Here is a 13,164-nt window from a genome sequence, read left to right as displayed (position 1 = left end):
GTAGCGGTCAGACGCAGGACCAGCTGATATGATACGGAGAGGAGGCGCCCTTGCTTCTCCCAATGGCACAGTGTCAGAAACAGGAGAGTTCAAAGCCCTGAGCAGACCCTGGGAGGATGTGAGGGGCACGCTGGGAGACGTAGGGGTAGACAGCAGCTTGAAAACAAATAATGCATTTCTAACCGTCAGTGTGGTGTGATGGTAGAGGGCACCAGCTTATATTAATCATAAACTGTCAGGCAGCGAGGGCACTTCAAACAAGACAGCAAAAATGAGGACACCATATTGTGAATTTATTACTTAATCAATAAAGAAACAACACAAAGTAAATAAAACCCAGCAATGCAACTCCTAACTCTTCCCCTAATAATTAGCCTATCAGAAGGAACGTCAAGCAAACTGCCTTCACTATTAAGTTCTGATTACTGTTGTTTAGTCTGGTTTCATTTAGATGGTGTTTAGTCATTGTTAAGTTTCATTCACAGTGCCATATGTAATATTTAATGCCATAGAATGTATGTTTTTTGTTGTTTTTGAGATTTTTACCAACAAATACTACTATTTTGTTGTTGTTTTGGTTGTGTTTATTGCACACTTACGTCCTTACTCTGATCAGGCTTGCATCTCCACACACCTGATCCTTATTTGACTTCTTTCTGGTTTCCAAGTAAATGTTGTTTCTTTGGCTATAATACTGTATTACAAGGTATAACATAAATGTATCTATCTCCATATTCTCATAAGTTTTAGTGTCTTTTTTGCTCCCAAAATATCTTAAAAACATGCATTCTTTGGTAAGGTTCATTCTGTCTTTAGTTTTAAAACTTAGAAATAGTTATTCTTTTTGTCAGATAGGAGAAAGACAGGGACTATAACAAGGTCAGGGTCATCGGTGCAGAAAGCAACAAATACCACCAAGATCCACAAAGGTCCAAGGAGTATAAATCATGACGAGGGAACATGCACCTTATCACACACATGAGATGCAGTCCTGGGGTTGTAAAACCAACTAAAACTGCCTACAAGACAAGTCATTACAACATCACACGTCTGAGTAAGGTAGGCAAGGGGTGGATCCTCAACCAGAAATGCTACATAGTACACCTTTAAAATATAACATGTTCAGGATCAGTTATAAACTGTACATTCCTTGAATATAATGAGTAGAAGTGTGGATTTTGGACAGACCCCTCTCTTTCTCTCGTATGCACACAAGCAGTCTCACGTGATTTACATTCATTTAGTAATCTGTCTTTAAAACGGAATCCAAAAAGTGCATCTTCGGCTGTTTGAAGCATAAGTGAGAGGGGCCAAAGCACATATGCCCCAAGGACCTGCTTTAAAAGTGGGCAGAAAATGAATGAAATAAAAAGAGAGAAAGAGAGAGTGTTCGTACACTTACAGCCAAAAATGATGCAGCCAAATGAGGGGAAGAAATGCCAAACTTAAAAACACATCTTGTTATAAAATTCTGTTAAATCAGAGTCCAAAGCCACTAAATCAAAAAGATTGCAAGGAGGCTGTATAAAATGCTCAAAAGGGGGGCGAGTGATATGAGGGACATAATAGGAAGAGAGAGAGGTCTCAGGGTCATTTAGGACATGTGACGGAGAGAAGAGGCTGCAAAGTGGTAGGGAGTGTGCAATTTGCTGAGCGTTAAAAAGGCGTAAATAAATGATCAAAACAAATGAAGAAGATGACAAGCAAAAACGGGAAGGAAAGGCTACAGTACGATCCATTGGAAAAAGACAAGAAATGTATTGGAAGAGATGGACAAAATAGGTATCAGGGCATATTGGCAGATTTGAAGAGCACCACATTCCCCAGTATTTCTCGTGGGGCACATAGAAGGTCAGCAGCCACACTTTGCACAGTCTGCGATGGGGAAACTAGGAAAATCAAAGAAAGAGCCATCCTAATTAAAGCACAGGCCTCATTCCTCACTCAAATGCTATAAGATATGACTGCGCAGGGAAGGACATGAGAGGAAGCCATGGCAGATGCAGTGGCAGTGCTAACCATTACACCAGAGAATGATGAAGAGTATGGAGAGAGAGTGATGAAGAGCGAGTGTGGGTGTGCAATACTGAACGCTGCAGCAGCCTCCAGTCCTCTGCAAACGCTTTGTACTTTACTTTTATTGTCACAGCTGGACTCTTTCACTGGGCCATGTGAGCGATTTCCTCCTCATTTTCTCATAATGTTATTAATACTGTCTCTGCAGCAATATAAGAGTTGTGTACAGTCCAATTTTAAATATGTACAAGTGTGCTGTATAGAGAATTTTAATGATTATTTTTAGACAATAACAGCGATAAATATACAAAATATTTTCCCTTGACTTCTGTGGGATTTTCTATGGGGTATTAACTGCTACCACATAACATATTTAGATCACCATGTTACCTTTTGTTGTTTTGAAAATGCTGTATTTGCAGAAAACAGTTTCACTTTCATTTTGGCTCCTCTCTCTTTGCTCACTCCCCATTCAGAGCGCTATCACAACGCAATCAGTGTGCATCCCGCTAATGAAACTACTGCATATCGCATCAGGTTAAGTTGCTGTGTACAGTTTTGTAACATGATTTTGTATATATTTATGGAGAATTGTCACGAGGGAGAATGGATGATATAGGCTTGTGGGCTAAGCATTGCACAGAATCTTACAGCAGTTCAAATAGGAAGGCCTGGAAGATATTGCTAAAATCCTGAAACATGCATGGATGACATCTAAAACCTCTTCAGGCATGTTTTTTGATAAGGGAACAACATTATAACACTGCAGAAAGCTCAAAAAAGTCTATTTTACATAATAGACCCTCTTTAAATTTCTGTGAGCTCACTCTCCTTTTCTACCTGGCTAGCGGACGTTTCAGAAAATGAATTGTCTGAACTTGTCCATATAACATAAAATCCATACAGTTAAGCTTAAAGGCTTAGCAGCTTTGCAAGAGGATAGACAATTTCTTTCAACTTAACTCCAAGTAAAACCTATTAGTCTGTCGGAATCAAGTGCCCACTGTCTACAGCCAATTACAACTCACAAAGGAAAACGAAACTAAATAAAACTGAATAGGCAAGCTAAAACAATGTACTATAACACTATTGAAATATTCCTATGGTGCTGAGGTATGGCTGAGGCTACCAGTTTCTTGGCTATATATCATAAAGATGCTAATTATAGATAATCCATATTCATACTTGCACACTTGCACAGAGCATGCCCAGAATCAAAACCGGGGCCCAGTAGTAGCGTCCAACATCACACTCTACACTGAGAGTCCACTACAGACGGCACAGAAAATCAAGTGTCCAAGTGTTCAAGCGCACTCAGCCCTGTCAACCACTGGCAGCCTCTAATAGACCCATTATTAGGTATAGGACGGAGAAGTGCAGAGTCAACAAAGGGGAAAACGCAGCCAATGATCAGGTTAAGTAAGCGGCCTAAGACAAGAGCCAAGCAGCAACTGGAGCATCACAACAGCTCTCCTTCCTCCCCCCACCCGCACTCCTCTTTCTTGTGTCTTTCCTCTGGTGGGGTGCCCTCCCTCTCCCAATGCACCCAACCCACCCACTCTCCACCCTCAGCCTTTGAAGACGGCTTTGTTTTGTGAGATGCGTCTAATCTCCAAATAGGGTGATCTAAGAATGGCTGTTGGGGCTGGTTTCTAACCAAGTGTGTTATGAGATATAGCCTCCCATCGTGTCAAACTGTACTGAAGTTGGTTTGTATACAGTGCATGCCTGAGTATGAGTTGTGTGTTGATGGTATCCACGCTGCCCCCGGTGGTGTTGGGATGTCATGCGGTGCTCTGCCTGTGTCTGTGTGAGTTGTGATGGGGGATTGTGCCCTCTGCATGTGTCGCAGTGTGATGGCTGGTACAGTCATACACACAGACAGCTGGATACTGGCATCTCTCAGGGCAAAAGGGCGGGAGAGATCAGAAGGAAGAGGAAAGAGTATATAAAGAAACTGAAATGTATAAATTTGGTAAAGCAAGTGACACATACGGACTAATTAGGGTTGCAACTAGGTCTGTCACGATAACAAATTTTGAAACACGATATGTTGCAACATAAGGAGAAAAAATATTGCAAACAGACGTGACATATTCAACTTTCTACAGCTCAAATCTTAACATAGCACAGAAAAATGGCAAATATCTGTCCACTATTGCAAAGAAAAAGTACCAAGATAAATATTGAGCCCCAAAATATATTGTTCCAGCTTTCACATATTGAAAGTCAAAGTAGTAATTATAGTCACAGACCTAGTTGCAACTAACAGTTGTTTATTCTATGTAGCCATTTTTATCATAGATTTTATTGGCTTTTTGCATATTTTTTAGCATCTGTGCAGTGCAGAAAAAAATGCAATTAGAAAAATATTATTATTATTATTATTTTAATAGTCGACTAGTCACAACTATATCTATTAATTGTTGCAGACCTAGGACCAATTATCATACATCTTCTTGTGGTTCATTCACTTTTAAGAAATAAAAATATATTTTTTTAAAACAGTTTCCTATCTGCTACCTTCCGAACTCCATGATTATTTGTTATTTCTTGATTATTTTCTTGGCATTTTAGAACTAATAATTTTATAGTTTACATTTATGACCTATGCAATCATACAATAAATGACCTGCCATACATATACTGTGCGTGCTACACTTGACTGACCTTTATGGCTTTGAATTCTGCATTATTGTTTTAAGAATATTACAATCCAATCTGAACTTACATTAAAACTAAAATGTTAGCCTTGGGTCCTACGGTACATGTGTTACTGGTTAAGTATATTTTAAGAAATATTAAATTATTACTAAGCGTTTATATACATTTTATATGCAGTCTATTCATGGTGCTATGGTTTCAGTAACATGATAAGGCTTTTACACTTTCAACTTTACCCCAGAAAAAGAAAAAGAAGAAAAAATACATTGGAGAACCATACTTAACTTCAAACAATAACATCATAGAAAGGATATTCAAGGCTGAAAATCCAGAAATAATCCACTTTTAACTTTGCACAACATTACCAAGCAACACTGAACCACTGTAAGACTCTACTCAGACAACCCTTCTTATCTTTTCACTGTCACATCAAACATATTTAACCATCAATGGAATGAAAAGTCTTTTTGAGCATGCAGACCTTGACAGCAGCACCCATTTGCTTTAGAATTATTTGGAACAATGAACACCTATTTGAAAAGTACATTTAAAATGAATTAATACTAATTTACAGCAAAGATCTAATTGAATCGCCTGAGCTGGACAGAGGAGCTCAATGCACTTTAAATAGGTTTGAGTTGGAGGGAAGGGCATCAGGGTGAAGGTGCGAGGCAACTGGAAAGTGATGATGGAGAGAAGAATAATTTAGATGGACAGATAAGAAGGGGGAACAAAGAGCTCCAAGATCAGGGGGAGGGGTGCCACACTGTTGTGTTGTTTTTTTAGGAAAGATGGGAACAAAGACATGTATAATATTCTCAGTTATTGACATGAAATTAGTTTTTTATAATATTATTGATTTGAAAGTTACTGACAGGTTCTATAAGGGCAGGAAAGAAACCATATATTGTAAAATTGCAACCAATATATCTCATGTATAACCAAAAATATTAAAGTATCTTCATTCTGATATCTAAGTGTCAAGGCACTTCATTCTACCAAATATCAATATAATCTTCTATTTCCGGGCAAAAAGTTAATTTGATTCCAAAAGTCTCAAGTCTCAAACAATATCCTCTAAACAGTGATATGAATCCAAGGCTGAATTAATCATTTTTTAACTTTCCTGAATTTTCCACAACAGTACTAAAAATCTACAGAGGCCCACTTCGACCTTCTCACATCTTCCTAAAAGCTCTGCAGTCTTGTATATGGGAGAAGATGGCAGGATGGAGAATGGAGATAGGGCGACAAATTACTGATTAATAGCTCCGATTCGCTTATCTAGTACTTCTCGGATACTTCACAGGAGGAAATGAGCTGGATGTCGCATTTGGAAACCGATCGGCTGGTAATAGAGCTGACTAATTGACAATTTCTCCATAACAGCAGTGTCCCTGTGCGCACGTAAGCTCCTTGAACACATCACAAGGCTGCCCACCCACTCACCCTCTGGTGCCCCACTAAAGGCAGGTCTCTTCAAAGGAAAAAGATGCAATAATAAAATGCCCCCAGTCTTGCATCATGGCGGGGCTAACATGCACATACAATCGCAGGCTAAAGTCGAGCCCAGGGCATTAAAGCCGTCCTGCCACTTCTAATAAAGTCTCAGCTGGACGCACTAGGCCATGGCACAGTGTCCACTCCACTCGGATCTGCTCTGCAACTGTCTTCTTTAGCCTGATTTTCACCACGTGTGTCCAACACATTTGGGACTTCTTATGGCGCCTTCAATTAGGGCTGTGATTTCACCACCAACAAAAAGAAAACACGAGGACTTACAGAGTGTAAGTAAGTTAATACTGTGTTAAGTAGAATGGTTTTCAAAATAGAATCACACAGCATAGCGCTCTATCTTTAGGAACGGTAGTCAACATTTTTTTATTAAAAACTGATTAAAGCAATTGGTATAGCACAATTATGATTAAAAGACATATTTTTATACAACAAAAAGTAATTTAATATTATCATATTATACTAGTTCAATTATAGACCATACAGACCATTCTAAACTCAGAAAAGGTCCAAGTTTGTCCTATTAGTTATTTCAGGAGATTAGATTAGATTTCTACTCAAATGAGTATCTACTTTTAGACAGACATTGTTCTGTCTAATACTAAGCCACACCGACATCACAAATGTAACTACATGGAATGTCACTAAATAATGCATCCATCAGAAGTCTTTGATATGGTACAATGAACAACTGGTGATTAAATAGATGTCTTTGTGCAGTAGTATACTGTGGGTCTCACCAGAATCCTGTCCTCTGACTTGCCGCTCCTCGTGTCCTGCTTGATGGCTCGCACAAATTTAATGGGCTGCTTGTCCAGCACCTTCCTGATGCTCTCTGGGAAGGGGAGAGTAAAAACACAAGATAAGGCAGAAAAACTAATTATATAATGAAAACACATAACAGAATGAAAACCCTGCCCTGGGATGCACTTAGATGCACTGTAAAAAGCTTTTACGGGGAGGGTCCATAAACTTTAACATTGGCTATGTTTGGCAAAGCAAAGTTGTAATAAAGTGGAGCAGGACCATATGAAAAGTAGAGTATGGAATATCTTTTTATTTGGCTTCTTCTCAGGTCACCACATCAAATCACCTGCCTTCAGTTGTGCAGTGATTTGCATTTTGATTTGGCATTAAATTTATGACATAAGCCCTTACACCAGCAAGCCTCTCACTAATCAGCTTTTAGGACAGGCACAAAGAATAAACACACTATATTTTAAGATACTACAACTATATCAACAATCTTTTAGTATAAAAGATAAATATGTGAATTTAGCCTACATAATAATTCAGTCACAAAGAGCCATAAGTTTCACAAATCTGCAAATTCCAGTAAGATGTTAAAGGTGTACTATGTAATTTTTCGCTTTGAATGTTCCCCAGAATAATATTAAACTTATCTATCTCCATGGAGGCAAACAGATGCTACCAGGCCAAGTTAGAGCTCAGAGAGGAGCTTGCAATGATAATGCATGTTTTTGATTGAATTTATGGGAAATACAAAACCCATAATAATGGCATAAATGCTAGATAGACATGTTTGATATGAGGACAAAGCATTAACATCTCCAAGGAGACAAGCAGGTGGTGTACCCCCAACCTGCAATGTTATGTGGTGCATCTTTATTGCAAGATCTAACATGAGAGACACAGTAAGTTTAGCAGTTTTGCTGTTGTTATCCAGAAAAAAATATACTGTACATGCCAGAGACATTTCTAATACTTTTGCTTATGGTGGTGGCTTGTTTGAGTTATATATAGGACAATACCACAGGGGTGAACAGTCAGAGCAAAAAGCCCAAAACCTCAAACAAAAAGACACAAAAGCACATACAACATAGTCTGGACAACCTCTAGCTGAAAAGGACTCATAACCGGGCTATTTTTAGACCGAGAAAGAGGCGGAGATGCAGCTCCTCTCATTTCAATGGGACCAGCCACAGGATCAGGGGCTGCAATCTTAGGGGCCCCACTTGAACTACTGAACCAGTGAAACGAAGAGCAGGGGGTCTTAACCAATTAAAGAGCACACCACATTCCAGCATTCAAATACAATGTCAGTGTTCAGTGATAGAGCAAAACATTATGACCACTGGCATGTAAAGTCAGATTCTCCTTTTCATGGGACATGCTACTGGGGACATTACAGCAAATCAAGATCAAAGATAAGTTAGAAGCAGGAAAAATGGTGAGGCAAAAGGACAAGGGACAAATTATGATGCATGGCTAGATCATAGAGTAACTGTAAAATCCTGCTTGTATGTCGTGTAGTGAATCGTGGTTTAAGAAAGGAACATAGAAGTTAAAGCTTGCTGCCAGTTCTGAGAAAATGTAAATATTAATGCAAAGAAATAAGGTAACAGGGGTTAACAATTGAGTTTGTTGATTTTTTTTATCTATTAGTGTTATGAAAAATTGTGTCTGTAATTTATTGTGATAATGTTCTATATATGATTCTAAACCTTCTATCGGTAAAAATAAAGATTTCAAATGCAGGAAGAGAAGCAAATTAGGAACAGGACATGCACAAGTAATGACTACTCTGTGTGGGAATATGGGAGACTTGGCATCAGTCTGTCTCATATGGCTCTGTTAAAGAAGCAGATGTCTTTACACATAACATTATGACCACTTGATCTATTGAGAACATGCAAAATTGTAAATAGGCTATCACAACATATGTCTAGGGACCACCAGTTTAGAAATGCACTCTAGGACATCTACATATGGAGATGCTCAACATGTCATGCTGATTCACTATGTCCCACTGCCATCCCACCTTCAAATTCTTTCACAAATACTTTCACAGACCAAAGAAAGTTGGTTCTCTTGTGTGAACAGTTGGGAAAGGTGACAGCTATACACCTCTAAAAGGATTCAGGCAAAAGATTTTGACGTTAATCCGGGTAAGAACTTGACCTTGTCGTCTGCTCTCAGAGGGGTCACAGGTAGCACAAGAGGTCAACAACAACATCAAATATCTTATTTCCAGTCCAATTCAAGCTCTAATCCCACATTGCATTTTTTGACAGTTTGATGGATCTTCTCACTTTCCTCTTCCCAAAATGCCCCCCTCGCCCCCACTTGATCCCCATTGGTGCAAGAGTGGCAGGTGTGTTAATGGCCTAACGCTTTTGGCTGTTATCGCTGTGCCAGACAGACGGAGACCTGGCCAGGATGAGCAGCTTGTAGTCTATACAGGGATTTAACTGCTTCAACATCATTAGTAACCACGTATCAAGCAGGCTACATTTCTCCAACACCAACTTGGTTTCTATGAGAGTATCCAACCAAATCCCACGCATCTCCTACGCAATCATACAAAGAATTCTGGTAATGAACGACTCACAGCAAAGCCACACAGGTACTTCAAATAACTCTGGTTAAAGGACCCCAACGTGTGATCAATTTCACAAAGAGATCAATTAGAAAGCCAACGCGCTCTGAAACCGATGAAGTTACAATGCGCGCTTTGTAGGCTATCCTTTTCATGTGTTTAGCCTGTGGGGAATCGCTCTTTCATTTGGCAATCATTTCAAAGCCGATACAAGTAAATCGACACATGCTTTCAGCGACATGCTCCACTTTGCTAAGAGATGTTAACTCGCGGGCTTTACGCGCACTTCCGCCAAACTCAAGCCGAAGTTTACCTGTGATTTCCCGGCTCACGCTGGCAAACCCCGCTGCCGTAGCTGTGGAGTCCTTTGAGGCCATGGTGCGCTGCGCTTCACCAGCCTCGCCTCTCGGTCCAATACTAGTTCTGTTTTTTTTCTTTTTAGTGTCCTATTTAGATCCGTGCGTTTTCTTTTCTTTTTTCCCCCTTCTGTCTCGGCTCTCAACGCCCGCAGGTGCAGCAACAGCCGCTACGCAAAGTGATGAGAAGCGACGCACACCACCCCAGGACACTCGGAGGCAGAGAAGAGAGGAGAGAGAGGAGCGGTGATACAGAGGAGGGGGGCGGAGGGAGGGTTATCGCTGGATGTGCATTAATATTTAAAAAAGATTAGTATGCGATCTGCATCTTTTGAAATTTAATGTGCACAATGGCGTCCCCCCAATTATATGGCACAGCAAATACCATTTTAAAGCATAGCCTACTAGACAACAATAGGCTACCCTAATTTACAGCAGACAAATATAGCAGCTATAGGCCAGTAGTAAGTGGGCTAATGAGTTTACCAAAGTTATTTATTTATTTATTTTGCCCAATTTCGCCCAAGGATCCAGTCTTTAACAGTTGATTTGTTTGACTGAACAGAAATGGATGAGGTTCCAAGCTGCTACTAGCTTTACTTTCCAGAAAAGCATACACTTGTAGTTTGTGTTTGCTACCTGACCACCTGCTCTCCTGGTTCTCTTCCATCGTATGACAGTCACAGATAATATGTTCTAATAATAGTTGCACTACTGTTCATCCAGTATGGCAGCTGGTGAGGTTATCCGAACTGACATTATAATAAATATCAAATGTTTATATAGGACACATTTTGAGCATCTAATGTTCTGGCCTGGTCTGCACATTTTCATATACAGTATGCATGTATCATAAAAGTGAAGAGCATGCAGATCATATGCCATTGTTTGTGCCCTTAATTAATTTGTAGTTGTCTGAGCCTTATTGTATCCCTGTTAAACCTACACCACCCTTTTAATTATGACAAATGAGCCCATGTGGAGTAGAATGGTGTGTTTGTGAGGACCTGAACTTGGGGTGGAGGTTCAGAAGTCTCTGGTGTCACTATGGCCCTGGGGAGACCTTAGGCTACAGAACAGAAGTGCAGTGTGTGCTCTATGCATGTACCATCCTTATGTTATTTTGTGCATGAGAGAGAGAGAGAGAGACCTTTGTTCTACTGCCTCACAGATACTTCACTGATAAAAGAAAAGCCCAGTGGGGGGCTTTATGCTATGGGAGAGCAGGCGGAGGTGGTGACAGAGACAGGCAGCCTGCAAAAGGCCAAGAAAGGAGAAGTTTATAGAGCAGAGATTCACAAACTTGTAATTTCTCTTATGAAAGAAATGTTTGCAGAATTGGACTGTAAATTACATTGACTACACAGTAAGTTCCTTTAATTTTAAAGTATTGTTAGCACATTTTATTTTATAATGCTTAAATAAGTCTACAAAAAGTAATACATTGTGTGACAACCTGAACCTGCAATAATCTTGTTATCTTGCAGCCTACTAAGGTTAGGGTTAGAGGTTAGAGATGTCTGGGTTATATGCAGCAAGTTGAACACATTATAGGTCAAATAAATAAGGTAGCCTTCTCAAACATCGCTTTTCACAACAGGAAGCACCATCTTGTAGAAAACGCAAACATGTAACTTCTGCAATAAAACACAGGCAGCTTTCATTAGAAGTTACAGAAAATGCAAGTTACTACACCCCACAGTTACACGTTTAATATAAATGGTTCAAACCTGTTCTGCCATGTAGCATCAATCCTTAAAAGTGATATTCCAAAACAAGACTAACAAACTCTAACCGAGGTCTGAACCAGGATAGGAATTAAACTAGACTGGTGTATAAAAATATGCCATCAGTATGCAGTGTGCAGTTTATACTCATACCACAGTGAGACCCACTGATAAACCTATAGCAACTGAACATATCCAGCTTTATACGGGTTAAAACTTCGAGCTGTTCAAAGATGCACTTGAAAGATTGCCACATTATTTATTCATCAATGCAGCTTCTCGTGGATAAGAAGGATTCTGAATAAGGCCTCAATCACTTGTCGGGATTATTTTACATAAGGACGCTTGAATAAAACAATGTATTTTACCACGCGAGTATTGCTTATGTTTGAACGCAGCCAGCTTACGCACAATGGAGGAAAAGCTTTATTTATGTGAGATTGTTGTGATGAAGAGGCTTGGCAGACAACAACTATGTGTGACAAAACAACAGCTGTGGCGTGAGAAATATGTGCACAATCCACGTTTTGCACAAACACTTTGAAGGTTTAGTATCAATGGATAGTTATATTGGCACCTGTATCTTTCCTCAGCATTAACACCTACTGTGTGACGTGGCTCCCCATAACGTCAATGATAACTCTGATGCTTCAAAGTACTCTTTTGATGTGCACACACCCCCGGCTGCGTTCAGCTCAGCGGGTCATCCGTTAAACTGGAAACCTGGGATATACTGCACTCTAGTGGTTCAACATAGTATAAGCATTTTACAAGTCTTATAATGTTGTTACCTCCTCAAAAACAAAGGCCTAAATGCAGTTGTGTTTTGTTTAAGTTACACATGTTTGAGTCATCCCTTATTATTAGTTTGTCTACATCTCCAAAGCTCAAAATGCACTGTTGCACCTAGTGATGTCATGTCAATGATAGGTGTCAAGTTAACAGATGCTTTTTACCTTCAGTTCATTAGAGATTGGAAATTCTAGGGGTGAAATCATCCACAGCACTTCCTGTATAACCACATGACATCACAAGGTGGAAAAAGGTGGAGTGTTTTCTGTTTGAGCGAAGAACTCAGCCTAAATATGCAGGCTTTGTGAGTTAAATGTGTGTGAAGGAAATAAAACAAAACCCCACAGGAAACATAACATACCAGTACAGAAGATAAGAAAATAGTGTAATATGGATCCTCTAGCACCAACTTTACAGGTACACAAAAAATCAGATCATTAACTAATTGAACTAACAACTAAAGTTGTCAGTTCACTGTAAACGGTTACATATGATGTGAGTATTGTGATTTCTTTCTGATTGTTCACATCTGCACAGGTTTTGACAAGAACATTTACGCAAAGTGGGCAAACTATGTGGCAAAGAGAAAAATAAGAGAAAAAGTTAAATATTGAAAGAGTTATTTTAAAACTGATTATACTTTGTCTTTAAAACACAACAGTTCCAAAATCCATTGATTAGTTGACTGACATGTGTTGTTACAGGCCAGTAGATAGAATAGAATATATTCAACGAAATTATGTTATTGTTATGA

General features: G+C 39.4%; 1 protein-coding gene across 1 annotated transcript in view; it reads right to left on the bottom strand.

Annotated features, from left to right (window-relative positions):
* The window catches only part of LOC110170369 (capping protein, Arp2/3 and myosin-I linker protein 3-like), a 68,869-nt gene extending 58,869 nt beyond the window's left edge, over window positions 1-10,000 (bottom strand). Inside the window, exons 1-2 of the mRNA XM_055151956.1 lie at window positions 9,849-10,000; window positions 6,936-7,030 (exon numbers count right to left, since the gene is read on the bottom strand). Of these exons, the coding sequence (XP_055007931.1) occupies window positions 6,936-7,030; window positions 9,849-9,912 (159 nt within the window). The 5' untranslated portion in view covers window positions 9,913-10,000. The remainder of the gene's footprint in view (window positions 1-6,935; window positions 7,031-9,848) is intronic.
* Between the last annotated feature and the right edge of the window lie 3,164 nt (window positions 10,001-13,164).

The sequence above is a fragment of the Boleophthalmus pectinirostris genome, unplaced genomic scaffold (genome assembly GCF_026225935.1).
Source record: "Boleophthalmus pectinirostris isolate CB_2022bp ecotype Guang Dong unplaced genomic scaffold, ASM2622593v1 HiC_scaffold_16, whole genome shotgun sequence".
Taxonomy (NCBI): domain Eukaryota; kingdom Metazoa; phylum Chordata; class Actinopteri; order Gobiiformes; family Gobiidae; genus Boleophthalmus; species Boleophthalmus pectinirostris.
The sequence above is the reverse complement of the archived record's forward strand: the minus strand, read 5'-3'. Positions and strand labels throughout refer to the sequence as shown.